The 19,034-nt window shown below is 39.6% G+C and overlaps 1 protein-coding gene across 1 annotated transcript in view; it reads left to right on the top strand.

The window, feature by feature from the left end:
- Window positions 1-19,034, top strand: part of LOC131074954 (NAD-dependent malic enzyme 62 kDa isoform, mitochondrial) — a 264,127-nt gene that overhangs the window by 53,685 nt on the left and 191,408 nt on the right. Inside the window, exons 3-4 of the mRNA XM_058011705.2 lie at window positions 2,753-2,871; window positions 3,130-3,297. Coding sequence (XP_057867688.1) covers window positions 2,753-2,871; window positions 3,130-3,297 — 287 coding nt within the window. The remainder of the gene's footprint in view (window positions 1-2,752; window positions 2,872-3,129; window positions 3,298-19,034) is intronic.

Genomic DNA, 19,034 nt, shown 5'->3' on the forward strand with positions numbered 1-19,034 from the left:
CGTATTAAGGTAGATCTCAAATTGTTGACACCTTCCAAATATCCTCTCTAGGTGATTGAAGTGATCAACTTTGATCTTGGAGAATACTATTAGGTCAACTAGATATATTAGGACAATCCCATTGATTAGGTCCTTGAAAGAAATTTTTGTTGCTCTAGCTATGCCATTTGACAAGTGAAAAGGCTTATTTTGATAGGTGTAGGTACCCATTTGGTCATAAATATTGTCCTATGTTGATCATCTTCCTTCACTAGTATTTGATTGAAGCCAAAGACCACATTTAGCATAGAGAATCTATTGGAACCAACCATTGTTTGCAAGATCTGGCCCATGGATGGCAACAGATTATATTTTTGAGAGATGCTTTGTTGAGTCCTTGAAATCCACACCTAATTTGATCTCTCATTCCTTTTCATTCCTTTTCATTACTAGAATCAAGTTGAGGACTCATGTTGAATGCTTAATTGGGTATATGATTTTTGAGTTCACCAACTTGGAGAGCTCCTACTTCGTAAGATGCTTAATGTTTGGATTAATCGGCTTCTTCTTTTGTTTGATTTGTTTAATCTTAGGTGGGGTCTCAATTGTGTGCTACATTACGTCTTTATCATAGGCCTTCATACCTTCATATTTGCAAGCCATGACCTGGTCATATTTGTTATATAGTTTAATGAGGTGCTCCTTTTCCTCTTGTGTGCAAACCTTGGCAAAATTCACAATTCTTTTGGGTGCAATCTTTACATCTTCATAGTCCTTGTTGAAATGATCTCCCTTTTCTTTCTACAAGATTCATTAGGAATGAATTTGTGCTCAAGAGTGATCATTTCTCAAGGGAGCTTATTGTTGTTCAAATGGATTGTTTGATCTTTGTAGGCTTCCTCAGTCTTAGGAATAAATTCCTTTTTGAATTTGTCAGCATTCTGGAGGAAGTCAACAATTTGTTAATCATTTTGAAATACTATCTAATGGGACTGATTATTGGGTACTGCAGGTTTGATTACTATTTTGACCCTATCCTTGTTTCCTAATAAGTTCGTGGGGGAACCAAACTGAGAAGTGATCAGAACCATTCTATTTTCTTTAACATTCTTTTTGGTATTGCCTACATAGTGACAACATCAAAAAACTCTAGGAGATCCCACACACGATGCTTACATAGTGTTCAAGGGAGGATGGCTTATCCTCAATTACAATTGGTTGGGTAATATCCCAGATCAAATATTTAAGCAAATATTATAAAAAATAGCCTCTGCAAATGTTTAACATTTTGAACCCTTAAAATTAGGGTTTACATATTTTAACCCTATTCTTGCAAACTGTAACTAACCCAACCCATCCTACCTCTTTTTCACTTAGCAACTTTTGTCATGATGATGGACTGTTACACGATAGAGGTGAATTTGCCTTTTTTTTCTGCTTTTTTGACCAAACTTGTCATCATAATTGAAAACCATGTGGTTGATAAAGGACATGCCATTTTACTTAGAAGTTAAGTGTTGGGTTCCTCTTTGTTGCTTTGCATAACTCACAAAGCAGTGGCCAACATTTTAAGAATTTTCGCACTTTTGTTGACCTAGTGGTGGGTTGCATGTCTCTGTCACTTTTGGTTAGTTGTGTGTCTGTCACTTTTGGTGGGCATGTGTCTCTGTCACTTTTGGTCGGTTGCATGTCTCTGCAACTTTTGTCAGTTTTTTGTGGGAGGCCAGTGGTGATTTGTATGATTCACCATTACATGCCACTTTTCCTGCCTTTATCATTGGAGCTCCAATATCTGCCTTGTTCAATGTGTTGGAAGGCATCTATTGTTGGTGACACAATGACATTGATTAGAACTTGAAAAATGTGACAACAATGAAGATAGGGTGAGGATTTCGTGATGATTGACTAGATAAGAAATGGCTTAGTGTTTTCATATGGAAAACAACTCTATATGGAAACTTTCGAATGGGTACAACAGGTTTTTTTTGTTTACTACAAGACTTGTTGGTGATTAGTGATCTTCAGACAGTTGTGTTTGGCCGGTGACATACATTGGCATCAAGTGCTCTTAATACTTATTCTCTATTAAATTTGGCTCTGCAGCAAAAGCAGAGCAGATGTATGGTAATCGCAGTTAACAGTAGTCATGCTTGGACACAAAAAAGTTGAAGCATAGAACATATGAACAGTGGAAATTGTGAGTATAACTGGTCACACAAGAAGATAGAACAGTCAAAAGCATTTGTCGGATCTATTTGCTACAAGACTTGTTGATGTGCCTGCAGTTAAGGGGTGCTATATGACTTTGCATGCCATGTCATTTTAGATGTTCTTTAGTACAATGTTTCTCTAACAGGTACTATCACTTTTGATCCCAAATTTGATATATGAGTGCCAACTGTCTTTTGATGCAAAAATATAAGCTGACTCCTGAATCCTTAACAGAGGACTTGTTCAAATAAAAATTCCCTATTATCAATTTATTTATTATATCGAGTTAAGAGTCCCCTTTTGTGTCAGGGGTGTATATTTTAAACAGATGTTCAAAAAATGGTCTTTACTAATGCTTGTGGTAAGATGATAAAGGTAATACATCTGCAAACAGAGTAGGATCTCAGATTGGAACATTATTATTTCTTCTTATTACTGGGAATAGATCGTACTTTTCCTTTTTCCTTTTTTCTTCTTGCATTTTCTAATTTCAGATATGAACTTATTTGTTTTTGGAATGTTATGTTATAATGTAAACTTTTAATATACTTTATTTGGGCAGTGCTTGATATGAAAAGACTGAAAGACACCGTTAAAGATGGACCAGCAGATACTACTGCTTTAGCTAAGTGGCGAATCCTCAACAGATTGCATGACAGGAATGAGACAATGTATTACAAGGTTGGTGTTTTTCTTTGAAATCTTCAGTAAGTAATGGACATACTTTGCATTCCTTGATCTAAATAGTTTCTTTTTTCTGATATGCAACATGTATGTTGCTAAAATGTGTAATCTTGTCATCTCATGTGCAGCGAAAGCTTTTTCCATCTTTAGGGCACAATTCTTTAAGATTAAGAATTCTTGTCTACTAACCAGTTTTTTGGTTATCTTCAAAATGACAGATAACTTTATTAATAAGGAATTTTCATTATCATGCAGGTTTTAATTGACAATATTGAGGAGTATGCACCAATAGTATACACTCCTACGGTAGGGCTGGTCTGCCAGAACTATAGTGGCTTGTTTCGACGTCCAAGAGGAATGTATTTTAGTGCTTCTGATCGGGGAGAAATGATGTCGATGGTCTATAATTGGCCTGCAGATCAGGTTCCGGCATATTTATATATTTTTTCTTTTGGATCTGTAGAAGTGATATATCAATTATTTTATTTGTGTTCAATTTTTATATGTATTATTTTAAACCATGGCATCCTCCTCTCTGCTCATTTTTAAATAAATTCTTTTTCTAAAATGTCAAACAAAACATAAGTAAGAAAATTAAATTAACTTCAGAACTGCTGCTGCCTTTCCAACCCAATTGTTTTTCAGCCTATAGGTGTGAGAAGAGAGAATGTCTGAAACTTGTCCTCATACAATATTTTTTGTATCAGTCATTTAAGTTTTTCTTGCTTAACGAGTGTTGATTGAATCCTTATTTTTCATGTTTTTGAATATCATGTTTCTTAAGCTTTGATCAATGTTAGTACATGACCAACAGGATTTGTTTTCCAATGCATCTGACGAGAGGCAAAATGGAGTGTGGTGGCAAAAAAATGGGGCTAAACTTGGCTGTCATTGAAAAATGGATGCCTAGTAGTGAAAAGCATGCCTCTCCAATGAGTGTTCAATTTTAAGCGAGTTTGTGGAAAATGGCTCATTAGTGAAAATGGTGTGCCTCTTTAAAGAGTGTCCAATTTTAAGTTAAAATTTAATTGAAAATGTCTCATAAGTGAAAAAGGACACTCCTTTCCATAGCTTTTTCAATGTTAACATGAAATTAGAACAAATAACGACTTAAGTGACGACCCTTGGAGCACTCCTATTCATAATTTGTTCACTGTCAAGTAAAAAACATAACAAAAAATGCCCATATTGTTTATAGTTTCTGGATTTGATTGCATGAGCAATTTTTAACCATCAACATTTTGGATCACACTCCATGATCCATCATCAGGATGCAAGAGAGTTCAAGGAGCAGTAAAATGTCCAACTAATGTATTGAAGCACTCTAGTCACTAGAGGGGAAAGGCAATTGAGAACAAGAAAGAAAAAGTGCTCATCTAGACCACGAGTGTGCTCCTCTCTATTTAATGTCTAATTTTAAGTGAATGTGAAGTGAAAATTAAAACAAAATGTAGATATGTAGTGTATTGGATCACTCCTCATGTAGTGTGTTAGGCCATTGAAGTGTGCTTCTCCATTGGGTGGGAAAAGGCAAGTAAAAATCAAAACAAAAAGTGGTGCACAAATGAAAAAGCATGTGCCTATACAGGTGATGACCAATTTTTGAGTGTAAAAGTACAAATAACGTGATTTTAAGTGGAAAAGTGCACACTCAAGCAACGTGTAGGTTTTAACAAGGAATGTAAAAGTGTAGGTTTTAACAAGAATTGTAGTTCTTAGTGGAGTCCCAAATCATTGCAAGAACAATATATGAGATACAAAATCAAGTGTTTTTTCATTTCCCTGACACTTCATTCAATGTTCTTAGAGGTTAATGGTATGGTTTTTGTCAAAGGAGAGTGTGGGAGGGTTTCGTTATGGAAAGGATGGATTGTTAAAGTTTATTTGTGACAAGGTCTAAGGTTTTAGTTCACAAAGTGTTACGAGTCATTAGAGGCAGTTAGGGCTTGTAAAAACATTCTTAGGAAATGATTAGATTCAAAGTACCAAGATTGTTTAGTATTTGTTGATAGTCATAATGTCATGTGCCTTTTCTTGTTAAACTACATATGTATATATATTAAGTTTTTTCTTGTGTGTCCCCCTTGGTCCTGTTTATTGTGTGTTTTCCCGTTCTAAGTATGACCTTCCTTCCAACTCTACTTTTCCCTTCTTTCTATTAGAGTTTTGGGAGGCACTCTTGCTACACTTTAGTATTCAAAGATACAATCCTTTTCCATTCTATGGCTTTTTGTGAGGTCAACATTTGATTGTGATCATTGACATTGGTGTTACCCATAATTTGATATATGAGGGACTGGTGGCAAAGCAAGTTCTCAAAATAGTGGATCTCAAAGGGTTCAATGTAATGGTGTAGATGAATGCATTATCCAAAAAACTAAAAAGATCTCTTAGTTGAACCTTAATTTGTTGGGATATGATATTGTAATATCCCCACAATTTTGTTTTGATTTTTAACCCAACAAGATTCACTTGTTAAGGTTAGAATAATCAAACTTGTGCAGAAAGGAAATGTTGAAAGTAACCCTTTCACTTTCTGATCATCGAGAGCCCAATATGGGAGGGTGAGAGGATATGGTATCAAGGGGATCGTTAACTCAAATAACTGCAGGAAATGAAATCTCAAATACAATACTGGACGCCAAGCCAACCCCTTCCACTTTCCAGCGGGATAATGAGAATACTGAAAGATCACTTGGCGTTAAACCAACCAAGGACAAGCCAAGAAACTGAAGAAGCAATCACTCAACCGCTTATCTAATGGGAGGACTAAAAATGAAATTACAATCAACTCTACCGCTTATGCAGCGGGAGGACAGTATTACAATATTCAAAATAGGCGGCAAAGCCAGCCTCTTCCACTTATGCAGTGGGACTAAGAGCAATAATCCAATTAGATAGCTGGTAGTACTACTAACCAACTTTACAATGCACAATATGGATAACAATTTAAGGGAAATCACTATTCCAAAGATAGGCGGCAAGGCCAGCCTCTTCCACTTATGCAGTGGGACAAGAAAGAACAATAGAAATTGCTGTTATTACTACTACCAACATTACAATATGAATCATAGCATATAAGAGTGATTAACCAAGTGCAATAACATGACCAACAACTGCAAATGAAACCGTGTCCTTTCTCTTCACACCAATGAGCTCACACACCCCAAAACCAACTCCAAACAGCAAAAACTCTAATTTTGATATACTCCCAGCATGCTGAAAACACACAGACCAGCAACACCAAATCCCACTAAAACACTCACAACTCACCCAATTCTTAACCAAATGACACGAAATTGAAAGCAAATGATCACTAGGAGGTAGGCGATCATTCCTAGGACAACAAAACATGGCAAACTGACCCCAATAATTTATGCACGCATTCCAAAGCACTCAGCCACATGGTACGGCCAACTAAGGTACGACTTTGCAAAAATAAAATCCAAACACCATTTTAAGCTCTATAAACTTGCAAAATGAATCGCCTAAACCATAAAGAAAGATAGATGAAATACCCAAAACGAGGAGAATGACACACTGAGACCTGTGACCAAAAATCCACTTCAACACACTCCGCGACCAGAAAAAAGAACACATTACAGCACTCCCAAAAATAAACAATCTAATATAGAAAACTGCAACATCATCTTCAATCCACTCCTCTGAATGAAGAGCAGTCTCTGGCTCGACTAGTTGCTGTATTCCAAGCAAGAAATCAAGCTATGGCTAGGAGGTAAGCGTTCCTCGAAGCTATCACTATGCATTTTGACAACATTTCGTTATAAAATTGTTCTTAGATGCCAAATGAGAGCCCAAGGCATGTATTTATAACTTTTTGCCAGCCAAATTCAAATTCAAATGCTCTCCAAATGCGCCCAAACCAAATGCCATTCCATTTCATCCACATTGGGCGTTGCATTTCATTTCATTTCCTTGTACAAGTTCGCCCAACTCACATTCACCCAAAATTGCCCTTTTTAATAAATATAAGTGTCATAAAATAAAGTGTAAAGTAGGCACCCAACTATGATTTCCGAATAAAAAATATTAGTAAGGCAATATGCTTAGAAAATTGCCCCATTTGCCTTGAGTTATAATTTAATTATTAACACCATGACGACCCCCTTGAAGTCATATGCAAATTTCGCCCAAATAGACTTAGGATAAAATTAATATTTTCTCCCCTCCTAAGTCTTCCATCCATAAAATAATCAAATATTAATACCTCATGCCTAAGGCATTAATATATTAAAAATAACTTCTCCCCAAAAACTGATTATTGCCAAATTGAGCCAGAGACTGAAGTGCTGGAAATCACCAAAACTGAACTGAGTTGGAGCTCTGAACTGAACTGCTAAAAATAGTCATTTGAGTGAATACAGGATCCTGCCAAAATAATACTGCCAAAAATAGCCATTGAGCTGAGTTGTAGAATCCCTGCCAAAAATAGCATTGCCAAAAATAGTACTTACTATAAATAGTATAGTGCTAAAAATAGTATGTGTTTCCAAAAGTGATTTTTACCACATTCTGAGTAGCTGCCAAACTTTCTAAAAATAGTAAGTACTGAAAAAGGTCCTCAGATTGGTTTGCATGTTATACCATCGCAGAGCTCTCAGAAAACCCAGAAAAACCCAGAGAACTCAGCTGCTTCTGCCTCCACTTACTAAAAATAGTAAGTTGGTCAAACTCCATAACTTGCTATGCATGTACCCTCACTGCAAAGCTTTTGGAAAACCCAGAAGGAATCCAAAATCCAAACTGACAAATTCCAACATGTAAGCCTTCGAAACTGCAGAAACATCCTCCCAAAGGTAGGAAACCCTAATTTCTGCTTCCGACTAGCCTACGGGTCTCCGAAACAGGCTACGGTCCCTAAAACAAACTAGAGCGGAAAAGGGGTCATTACAGATATGAAGGATAATTTCTGTGTTGCCAACATAGGAGACACAATATGGTCCTTTGTATCTAGTGTTTGCACAATTAAGTTGAGATCACACATAACTTTTAAACCATGGAACTAAAGTTTCAATTGGAAGGGAAAGAAATGATACTTCCAAAAATGACAAATAGAGACCCAAGGATTATTTTTCCGAAAAAGAGTGGAGAGGATTTTTTGCGGCGGTGGTATGAAATCGTATCATATGGATGTACAAATATCTTGGACACGCATGGTAAGGTCTTCAACAACATTCCTCTAGGGAGACCATTGGAGGGAGGCTTTGAGCATGTCATTCAGCTAGAAGAGGGTACTAAGCTTGTCATCATTACTCCGTACCACCATGCTAAGAGGTATAAAGAGGAAATCACAAAGGAAATAAAGGAATTTCTAGACATGGGGCACATAAGACCTAGTTCAAATCCCTTTGCTTCATTTATATTTTTTGTTGTAGACGAAAGATGGCACAATTTGGATGTGCACATCAACCATAGAGAATTGATCAAGAAGAATATAAAAGATCGATACCCAATCCCTAGGATTAATGAATTGATAGACGAGCTTCACGAAGTAGTCTAGTTTTCAAAAATAGATCTCAAATTGGGCAACCATCACATTTGAGTTTGAGAGGACATTCATAAGATGTTCTTTGTGTCATTATAGGCATTAGGAATTTTTGGTAATGTTGTTTGGTTTGACAAACACCATAGCAACCTTCCAGTCATCGTGAATCAAATTTTTTTCAAGTAGTTGAGGAAGTTTATTGTTGTCTTCTTTGATGATAGTTTGATCTATGGCAAGATGTGGGAGGAGCACCTTTGGTGAATTGATGAAGTGCTAGAAATTTTGGAAGCACATACTTTGTTTGCAAAGGAGTCAAAGTGTGAGTTCTCTATGACAAAGGTCTTGTGTTTGGGGCGCATTAGTACAAATGATGTACAAGTGGATGTGGAGAATATTGAGGCAATTCAAGATTGGCCTCGCTAAAACACCTTGACACAATTGCGAAGATTCTTCAGTCTTTGCAGCTACTATAGATGATTTGTGAAGGAGTTCTCTTAACGAGCCATGGCATTAATTGATCAAACAAAGAAGGAAGATTTTGCCTAGAATAAGGTTGCACAACAATAATTTGACAAACTAAAAGATGTTATGAGCTTGTGCCTCATGTTGGTTATTTTGGATTTTACCCTTCCTTCCATTTTGGTTGCAATGCATCAAGAGATGGAATTGGCATTGTGCTTATGCAAAACAAGCACTTGATTGCTTTTGAGAGGAAAACTCACAGAGGTGGAAAGGTGATTGTCTATATATGATAAGGAAATGTTTTGGCTATCATGCACACATTAATCAAATTCAAGTAGTACTTGGTGGGTGGCTGATTTCTGGTCATGACAGATCACAACAACTTGAGGTATTTTCTCAATCATAAGGATTTGAATGAGCAGCAACAAAAGTGGATAAGAAAACTCTAGGAATATGACTTTGACATCGAATATATTAAGGAAAGAAAAATGTTGTTGATGATGTTTTATCTAGATTGCCGAACTGGTGTGAAATGTCTTATATCATTGCTGATTCAAAGGCGAATAGCAGAATATGCTAAGAATGTGTTTGCAGCTTATGTGTTGGAAGGGAAATTGTTGGATGATCAATACATAGTTTGCAACGAATTCATTCTTTACTAGGAAAGAATCTTCTTGGTGCTCAAATGAATGATGAAAGGAAAAATTTTAAGGGTAGTTTATGATGCTCCCTTGGCAAACCACCCTAGGTATTTCAAGACCTTCAAGCAATTCAAGGAGAGATTCACTTGGGAAGGACTCACAGATGATGTTGTCAACCATATCAAAGAATGCATCATTTGTCAAAGGAATAAAACAAAACAAACATTCCTAGTGGTTCTTTTGCAACCCTTAACTATTCCAAAGAAAAAGTAGGAGAGTGTTTCAATTGATTTCATCATTGGACTACCAAAGAGCATTGTGACTGATAGAGAGTCATTCCATGGATTGTTTTTGGCAAGAGATCTTCCTTTTGGTAGGATCTAAGCTTACACATAACTCTAGCTACCACTGACAAATAAATGGCCAGACCAAGATTGTGAACAAATGGGTTCAAGGTTATTGGAAAATTATGTTACTGATCATATAGAAGACATGGATCGTATAGATCCATCAGGGGGAGCACTGCTACAACACATCTTATCACATGTCAATTAAGAGGACAACATTCATCGTTTTGTATAGGCATGAATCCCGAAGCTTTGTTGATCTCATTTTAGTGGACAATAGAGTTTTGGGTGTGAGTGGTTTGATCAAACGGAGCCAAGACATTATGAAGTCACTCAAAAATAATCTCTTGTAGGCTCATAATCAATAGGTGTATGTAGACTTCCATAGGATCAAGAGAATGTTTGAGGATGTGTTGTGCGTTGCACACGCTCCCTGTCGCGGACAGGGTCCCCCTTCCTATTCTAAGCTTTCCGTCGTTGCCCTGTTGAGTTTTGCGTAGAGTTTCTCGCGTCTCTTCAAGCGAGTCCGCGACTGATCCGTAAAGTGATTGATGTTAGAGTAATGAGCCGATGAATCTTCCCAGCTAGTCCAACTCTCGGGCGTGAACGCCAAGAGTTTTGTTCGAAGTTTTGAGAATCGCCTTGGGTAGGCGTAAGGTAGTAGGAATTGGCGAAGCCCGCCAAGCAAGAACAGTGCGCCTAAAGGTCGCACGAAGACCAAAGTCGCCGTTTTTCGCACAACAGCTGTGAAGCAGACTGCATAAGGTTTGTCGCCGCGATGTTTATAAGATTCGAATAAGAGATGATTTTCGCCTGCTGATGAACGATCGAATTGCCTGGCCAAAATGCCTTAGAATTCTGAAGCCTCCTAAATCCAAATTTGTGGAATCTGGCAAAAGGCTAGTCTGAGGTCCGATGTTTTGCGCAAGTTTTCAAGATTGCCTAAGGGGCAAATTTTGGACCTAGAGGCCCGAAGGGGTCAGAATTTCACTAAGTTAACCTTGCTAAAATCGCCCAGGGGGTCAAATTTCGGACCCTGGGGCAAAAATTTCAAAGTCTGATGCTTCCCATTTGGTCCGAAAATAATGTAAAAGCCTTTAAGTGTTGCAAAAGATGGTTCCAGCTTCGAAATTTGAAAAAATGGCAAACGTAAAGAGCACGCGCATATAAGCGTTCAGGTCCAAAGTTCGCCAGATGTGCTTCCAACTCCGAAAAGCACTTGGGCGTCCATTTTCGAACCCCAGGGCGAAAAGTGTAGATGCAAGATGTCGCAAGGGGTAGCTCAAAGTCCGAAAACCCTTAATACACCCATTTTCGGACCTTGGAGCAAATTTTAAAAATGGAGATAAAATGCGAAGTGTTCCAAAGACGCTACAAGCCCCGAAAATCACTTAAGTTCCTATCTTCGGACCTTAGCGCGAAAATGAAAAGCAGTGAAATCGCAACATCTCCAAAAGTACTCCCAGCTCCGAAATCCGCCTTAGACTTATATTTTCGGACCCTGGGAACGAAAGTGGAGAGAGTAAAAGGCGTTTAATTTTTTGCAAAGGACCCTTTAGGTCCGAAATCCACCGTAGACTTATATTTTCGGACCCTGGGGAGCAAAAGGAAAAAACACGAAATATTTGAAAAGGGACGCACTTGGTCCGAAATTCACCAAAAGTGCCCCCAGCTCTGAAAATCACTAAGCAGTTACATTTTCGGACCCTAGAAGGCATATGGAGAGTGGGCGAAATATTTGAAAAGGGACGCACTTGGTCCGAAAATCGCGAAAGTGCCCCCAGCTTCGAAAATCACTAAGCGATTATGTTTTCGGACCCTTTGGACCAAAATGAAAAACGCGAAATGTTTCCAAAGGTGTTAAAACTCCGAAAAGCACTTAGAGCTTGTTTTCGGACCCTAGCTCCAAAATGAGAGACAAAAGGAAATCGCGAAAGATGCTCCCAGCTCCGAAAATCGTTTAAAACCTTGAAGTCCTTCTTTTCGGACTTGGAAAGCGAAAATTAGAAAGATGCAAGTGTTACAGCTTGCTAAGGAAAATTGCGAATTCATTCAATCCTCCGACACTCAGGTCCGAAGCTTTTTATTTCCGAAGGAGGGCGAATGCTCTGAAGATCGAAAACGCCTTCAGGTCCAAAGTTCCAGGCGAGGCGTTAAACCCTTGAAGTCGTGAAAATCGCGAAGGGTGGCATAGTTTAAAAGGTTGGCAAACACACTCAATCCTCCGAGGTTTTTTTCGGATCGCCAAAACCCTTCCTTAGGTGGCTAATGCATCTAGCGCAAGCTTGCAAATAACGTTCAGGTCCGAAGTTTGTCTAAATTCACGAAATACACTCCATAGCGCCCAGACCTCCAGCAAGGTAGGATTGTGAATTTTCGAAACCGCAAAGGTGTCAATCCTTCGAAGTTTGCGAACAAGGAAGTGTCAGGTCCGAAGTTTTCCTCAGGCTCCAAGCTCCGAAATTCGCTAGAGGCTTGCAAATCGCGAAATATAAAACGCGAAATTTGCGAAACTTGCAAGGAGGAAAACGCAGTTCAAAATTTGAAAACCCTCCGAGGTCCGAAAATAAGAAGGTAAAACGCTGCATTAACTCCCTCCTGATCATTTAAATTCAGATTGCCAATTACCCAGGGTAAAACCATTTAAAAATGATAAATTCTCTTTTGTCCGGTAACCGTGAAAATTTAAAACAAAGAGATAACCGTTGGAATTCAAACTTTGCAGGATCGTCCGTTCATTTCACGCGACAAGGTTGGGTAATCTCTCGCCATCCGCTCCCATCAGGTAAGTACGCTTTGTTGCGTATGATCATTTGAAAAATGCTTAAATCGAATAGACAAATGCGTGAAATTTGATCACAATGCTTGAATTCTTGAAAATCTGCATCTCTTTTGCTCATAAACGTTATTCAAAGCACTCGAAAATTCTGAATTCACTCCTAAGGCTTCACCAGAAATTGCATCTCTTTTCAAACTTAGGAAAATTTCCATGCTTTGCCTCTATTGAAAATTAATCCAAAATCCAGAAATGATAAGTATAAATGCGCAGTTAGAGTTCTTCATGAATATGCTGTGGTTAAAATTGATCAAGCTGTTAGCTAGAAATATTGCTCCATGTCCAAACTAAACTTTAAATTAATCCCGGCATGTTGGAACATTTTGCTATCTAACCCGCATTACTCTTCTTGTATCACCTTGTAATCCGCATCCGGCTGTGCAGGATAAATGCCTAAATCGGTTGTGGAATCATCAAAAACGCCCACTGTAGCCGAAACCTCATGAGCATCCAAATCAGATATCCCGCGTAAGGTTGAAAAGATGAAGTATCAATATCAGAGGGGAGGATTGAGGGAGTCGAAAGTTCAGAGCGTTTGGGACAACATTGGTGATACTGGCCTTGGCCATATCGATATTCAGGACTTCAAGAATCGGGTCTTCTCACCCAACGCATATGGCAGGCCTAGGCAGATGGTGGAAAGTGGCATCGCCCAAGCGGCGGGTTTTCCTCCAGCAATACAGAACTATGAATTAGTAGTGGAGGCTGCTCGACATTATGAACCGAATTCCAGACTAGTGCTCTTGGAGAATATGACTATCGCCGACTTCTCTCCTGAGGCCATTGGTGATGCATTTGACATCCCCTTTCCAAACAATCCCACAGCTACAACCATAGATGAAGCACAAGGGGCATATGATATGAATCCGGCCTGATGCAAGGCACTGATCAACGAAGAATGGTTCAAGGAGAAAAGGCCTTCAAGCACCAGAATTGTGAAAAAGACCCCCAGGAGTGATTTTCATAATGAACATGGGGATATGGTCACCTTACTCAGCCGAGTCATGGGACTTCCCAAGTCCAGCTACTTTGAAGAGTGGATGTTCTATTTTACAGAGCAGGTCTTCGCCGGGAAGTCTAAGTTTGACTGGGCCCAGATCATAAGCGATAACATCCACACTCAGCTGATTGAGCTCGAAACGAAGAAGTACTTCACCATGACCTCTTATTTGGTCTATATGTTCGCCAAGAACCAGCCACTGCCAGGATTGATAATGAAAGGTGAAATCGGGAATGGGCTCGGTCAGGTGAAAGTCTATGATTGTTACCCCCAGCTGCACTACCAAGATATAGCTCAAAGGGAAAAGAACAGCCCGGCTTATGCGGTTGGTCAGTATGAACGCGTCAATGACGCCTTCACAATGCGCCTGGTCAAGCTAATGCAGGGAGGGTTACACATAAGGCTCTCGGAGCAAGCTACTACTTTAGTGTAGAGGTATGGAGCTTGGTTCATTCAGTTCCCAAGGTTTTCCTACATCCGAATAGCTGGCTTCGATGGTGCTCCCCTCCGACTTCCACGTTATCCAACCGACAAAGTAATTCTTATGGAGGTTGCAAGGCAGTCACGCTCGGCCGACATCTTACTCCGAGAAAGCAAGCAGGTTGGATTCACATTTCCTATGATCATAGGCAACCATGATGTCCATTTGAAGACCCCTACCCTAGCAGAGGAGTCCCTTGCAGAGATGGCCTCTTATGGCCTACAGGACCTTTTTCCAAGAAGGTACTTCGATCATGATAATCTGGCAAAAAGAGCCTATGGTCGAAGGTACAGAGCAAAGGAGTCAGTTGAAGACTATTGGAAGAATTGCTCTGATGACTACGAAGTCAGGCGACGGGAATATTCTAGGCTGAGTGTGCAGCAAATGCGACTCTTTGAATACCGTCGGGTCCCAGATCAGCTCACAGACTCAGGGAATTGTCTCCAGGTTCGAGAATTTGAAGCAGTAAGGCATCTCTTGCCAGGTGTTGATTGGTCCCAGGACCCAATCACAGATTTCGAGGCAGTTATGGCAGCCCCAGCAAGGTACACAAATCAGTGGTTACATCAGCAGATCGAGAGGCTAGCCCATGAGGGAGTCCAGTTCACTTACCATTTGATGGGCAGCCTCAATTCTCAGTCTTCAGAAGACGAAGGAATATCTAGTGCACCCCGGGAAGGAACTGAGAAACCAGAGAAAAGAAAGAACGCTAAGGCTTGCAGAGGGACTCGGATGTCCAAAAGAACAAGGAGGGAAAAGATTCCTATAAAGAGGCCGGAGGTCACTTCATCTTCAAAAGATCCCAGTTCGTCAGATGATGCTGTAGAATTGGATTGTATACCTGCTCCGCCTTCCCAGAGCGACATCGATGCATTTGGAGCCAATGATCCTCCTGCGCCTGATGTGCTAGACACTGAGCTAAGAGCCCTCGAGTTGACCGAACTGGGTAACCAAATAGAAGAAGGAGAAATTCCATCCACCCAGGGGGTCAAAGTGCATGAACCTACTCAACAGAGCCGTCGTGAGTTGCTGCTCCACTATACAGCCAAAGATGACTCCACCGTCGAGGGAGAACAAAGGATAGACGAGACTCATGAGCTCGAGAGAACTGAAGAGCGACCTTCACATGAAGATGTCAGGCAGTTGTTCAGCGAAATAGGGGAGAATTCAGCTGCAAGCAAAGAGCTTCACACCTCTTTCACTCCTCCAGTGGCAGGGCAGCTGCGAATGTGTGGTCAGTTGGTTGAGAACGTAAGAGAACAGAATGCTGACTTGACCCTATCATCAACCCAAACAGTGCCTCAAGAGTGGCTGATTGCCAGAGCTCAGTGCAGGGCCGCCACCAAACCACCCATTGATCTAGAGGATATCTTCTCGCGTATGGATCAAGCAAAAGCCAAAGGGAAGAAGAAACCAAGGGCATATTCTAGAGTGACCAAGGATGAACAAAGGAACCGCACTCTTCATATTGCCACCCCGCGCGTAGACAAGCCAACAGATCAGATAACACTGGCAGATTATAGCATCACAACTGTCCTCATCGGACGAGCTACCAAAGAGCAGGAAAAGGAAGAATTTAAGGATTCAGTGCAAAATATACTCAGGCAGCTCGAAGAGATCACAGCGGAAAAGGACATGTATCGGGCCCGTGCTGAGCAGGCCGAAGGATACATCGATCAGCTCCTAAGGCCATTGCACAATCCCTCCGAATCCCATATTCCCCTGACAACATTGGCGCAAAGGACCACAACTGAATTTGAAGGAGTTCGGGACACCGCAAAAGCCATCAGGGAATGGATACAAGACATCAAGAAAAGGGGAGAGCAGATCCTTAAGGAGGTGAAAGAAATGGCCCTTCATCGAGAGCTTACTCTAGTCAAGTTATTGGAGGTAAAGAAGGAATCCCTTCATATGCACGAGGTGGCAGCCACTACCCTTCCCCTCATGAGAGCTCTTTTCTGGACACGTGCAAATTCCCACATTGTCTGCCATCCTGGATCCTCATAGCATCAGTTTTCTCAAGGAGTGGTACTGGACCATCACCATGAAGAATGACACCAAATAAATTATTGACAAAGAAAGTGACGCATGTGAGGCAATTCTAGGAAACATGCAAGAACTAGGTAAGACCATGCTCTGATCAATGGTTTCAGGATGGATAAATGACCTATCTGATAATGCAATCCAGCCGGACTGGGAAGAAAGATTGGGGACGGATAAGATTTCCTATTCCGCTAAGGACTTGAGTTTTGTTGGTCAGTTCCATTCAGACATATTATGCTTTGAGCGTAATCGCTCCAGCTGGAAGGACGGTTTAAAGCACGTGGACCAGTATCTCGAGGGCATGCAATATAAAATTCGCCATCCTCCCATGCCTCTATTCAGTCTGCTCTTCCAGTTGTGTATCAAGTTCCAGGAACACGTTTGCGAGGAACAAGCAACAGGTCGTGATTTATGGCGGGAATACCTGCATGGCGAAGATCAATTTCTAGAAAAAGAGTGTGAGACCGAAATAGAGAAAGTAATTTCTCAAAAGTGCTTTTTTCCCTCTAAATCTTAAAATTGCACTTTTGCACAAAAAGGTGACAGTTGACTTTTGGTCAACCAATGTAAAGCTTTATTTGATACACCTTTTTGGATTATTTCAAATTGTTGTAATTATCCCTTTTTGGGTAGTTATTGCCCATTTTGGGGTGGTTGTTGATATTTGCCTCCCATTTATGGGTATGGGCAGTCTTGCTTTATGGATGAATCTGGGCCACTTGTTTAGATTAAATCTAGGCCATTCATCCCTTTTGAAGCCTATTTAAGGGACTGGTTTTCCCTCTTTTTGTAAGAAGTTCTTGGATTGTTGCGAAAGCTCTGGAGAAATTTACAGGAATCAATGCAATGAATTAAGACTATTTTCAAGTTTCCTTGTGAGTGCATGGTCTCCTTCTTCACTTTATTTAGAAAGCTTTCAGTTATGTCTATTTATTTTACATAGCATTTTTCAATCAAGCATCTGATAGAATCTTTACAGTCCATACCATTAGAGAACGGCTGATTGCTTTTCTTTCCGCATGGTTAATCTAGATCCTTTCATGCTTAGTTCGGTTATCAAATACATACTATGAATGTACAAGTTCTAATATCGTACTTGACAATATGAAAATCTAGTTTCTCCTTTGAAGATTGCATTGGATTTATGCAAACATTGTGTCTAAATAGCTGGTGATGTTTAATCTAGTTTCCTGGAGGTGTCTGTCTTCTTGACTGAATTTGCTATCTTAGTTAGAATTTACAGTTTATGTCTCTCTCTCTCTCTCTCTCTCTCTCTCTCTCTTTATCCTTCCCTCCTTTTCCCCCTTTTTATTCAGAAAATCTGCAGTCCTATCAAAACAGTATCAAATTAACCAATATCATCCGATAGAGAGATCGTAAAAGTTCCAACGAACTTATCCATAAATTGCTAGTTAAACGTAAGTTCCCCTTGTGTTTCCAGCAAAAACACATCAAGCCACTGAGAGATCCCGCAGTCAAGACCTGACAAAAGAAACCTTGAGGTTGTCCCCTTTGATCAAATATAAAAAATAGCATTAGGGACTTCCTTATCTCAAGAGAGGATAGGATAATCAGTTGGCTATTCTATTCTGCGTTGGCTGTATGGAGTTTGCAGCAATGCGATTTCAGACACGTCAATAGGATGGAGACAAGGTGTTTGTAAGATTGCAACCATAGAAGAATCTTCTTCAGAGGCAAGTGGATTTGAAAAGCTCATGCTATGTTTTCATGAACCTTATAGAATTTTGAGAAAGATTAGTGAAGATGCCTATTAATTGAATTTGTTGGAAGGAAGTAAGATTCATGATTTCTTTCACATTTCTTGTCGCAAAAGAGTGCTTAGAAGCATGTAGTACCTTAGATGAGTTGCTCTCAATTGATCAAGGCAAGCTGATTCTAGTTCCAAAATTAGTCATGGATGTGAGGGAGAGAAAGTTGAGAAATAGAAGCATCAAGGAGTATTTGATTCATGTGAAGATCCCAAGTCTTATTTGACAGAAATTCTTAGTGTGTATAAACTGTAGGTTTTCTTTGTTTTGGTTTTCTCTGTGTTTTTTTGTTTTTTTGGAATTTTTGACAAATATATAGAATGCTTGGATAAACCAGTTGCGAGGAAATATAAAAAAGTCAATTGAAATGCATTTAAAATGATAGGAATTTACATTGCAATGAGTTGAACCAAAAACTGAAACTTATTATTAATGAATGACTAAAAAGCAATAACAATGGTGACTTAGGAACCTGATTAGACTGTTGCAGCATACAGATATCTCTTCAACGATTTCCCAATGTCCAAATAAAGGGGGCGTTTCTCCTCCTTGAAGTCCTTCCAAACTTTGCACAATGTTTACTGATTTTTGAATGCCTCCTTAATAGAAATCGCACCAGCCCTTGCTGTGACCAGCATGTATAGGTACGGCAGGTAATAGTACATGCTGTACGGCCTGATTAGATGAGCTAATGATTGGAAAATTGTCATCAAAACTTTGCCATTCAATCTGCTTGAAACCCTTATGAATTCGCCCAAATTTAGCTCTAATAGAACCTCTGCATGAAGTTCTCCTGTATGCTAAATTCAATGGTTATTTCACCACCTCAAATGGCTGCAACACTGAAGAATTCTTGCTCTCCAATGGCTGGGTGAAGACAGAAACCCTTGGCTTCTTCTTGCAAAGAAAATTCATGAAAAAGATACACAATAGAATGAGTTCGATTTTCCTCTTGCAACCTTTATATTCCCTTCATGAAATCGAACTCCTCCAAAAAGCACATTAAATGCTCATTAAAATCTTATAACATTTCACTTTAATATTTATTACTTCTCCACCTTGGGATTGGCACCCT

The sequence above is a fragment of the Cryptomeria japonica genome, chromosome 11 (assembly GCF_030272615.1).
Source record: "Cryptomeria japonica chromosome 11, Sugi_1.0, whole genome shotgun sequence".
Taxonomy (NCBI): domain Eukaryota; kingdom Viridiplantae; phylum Streptophyta; class Pinopsida; order Cupressales; family Cupressaceae; genus Cryptomeria; species Cryptomeria japonica.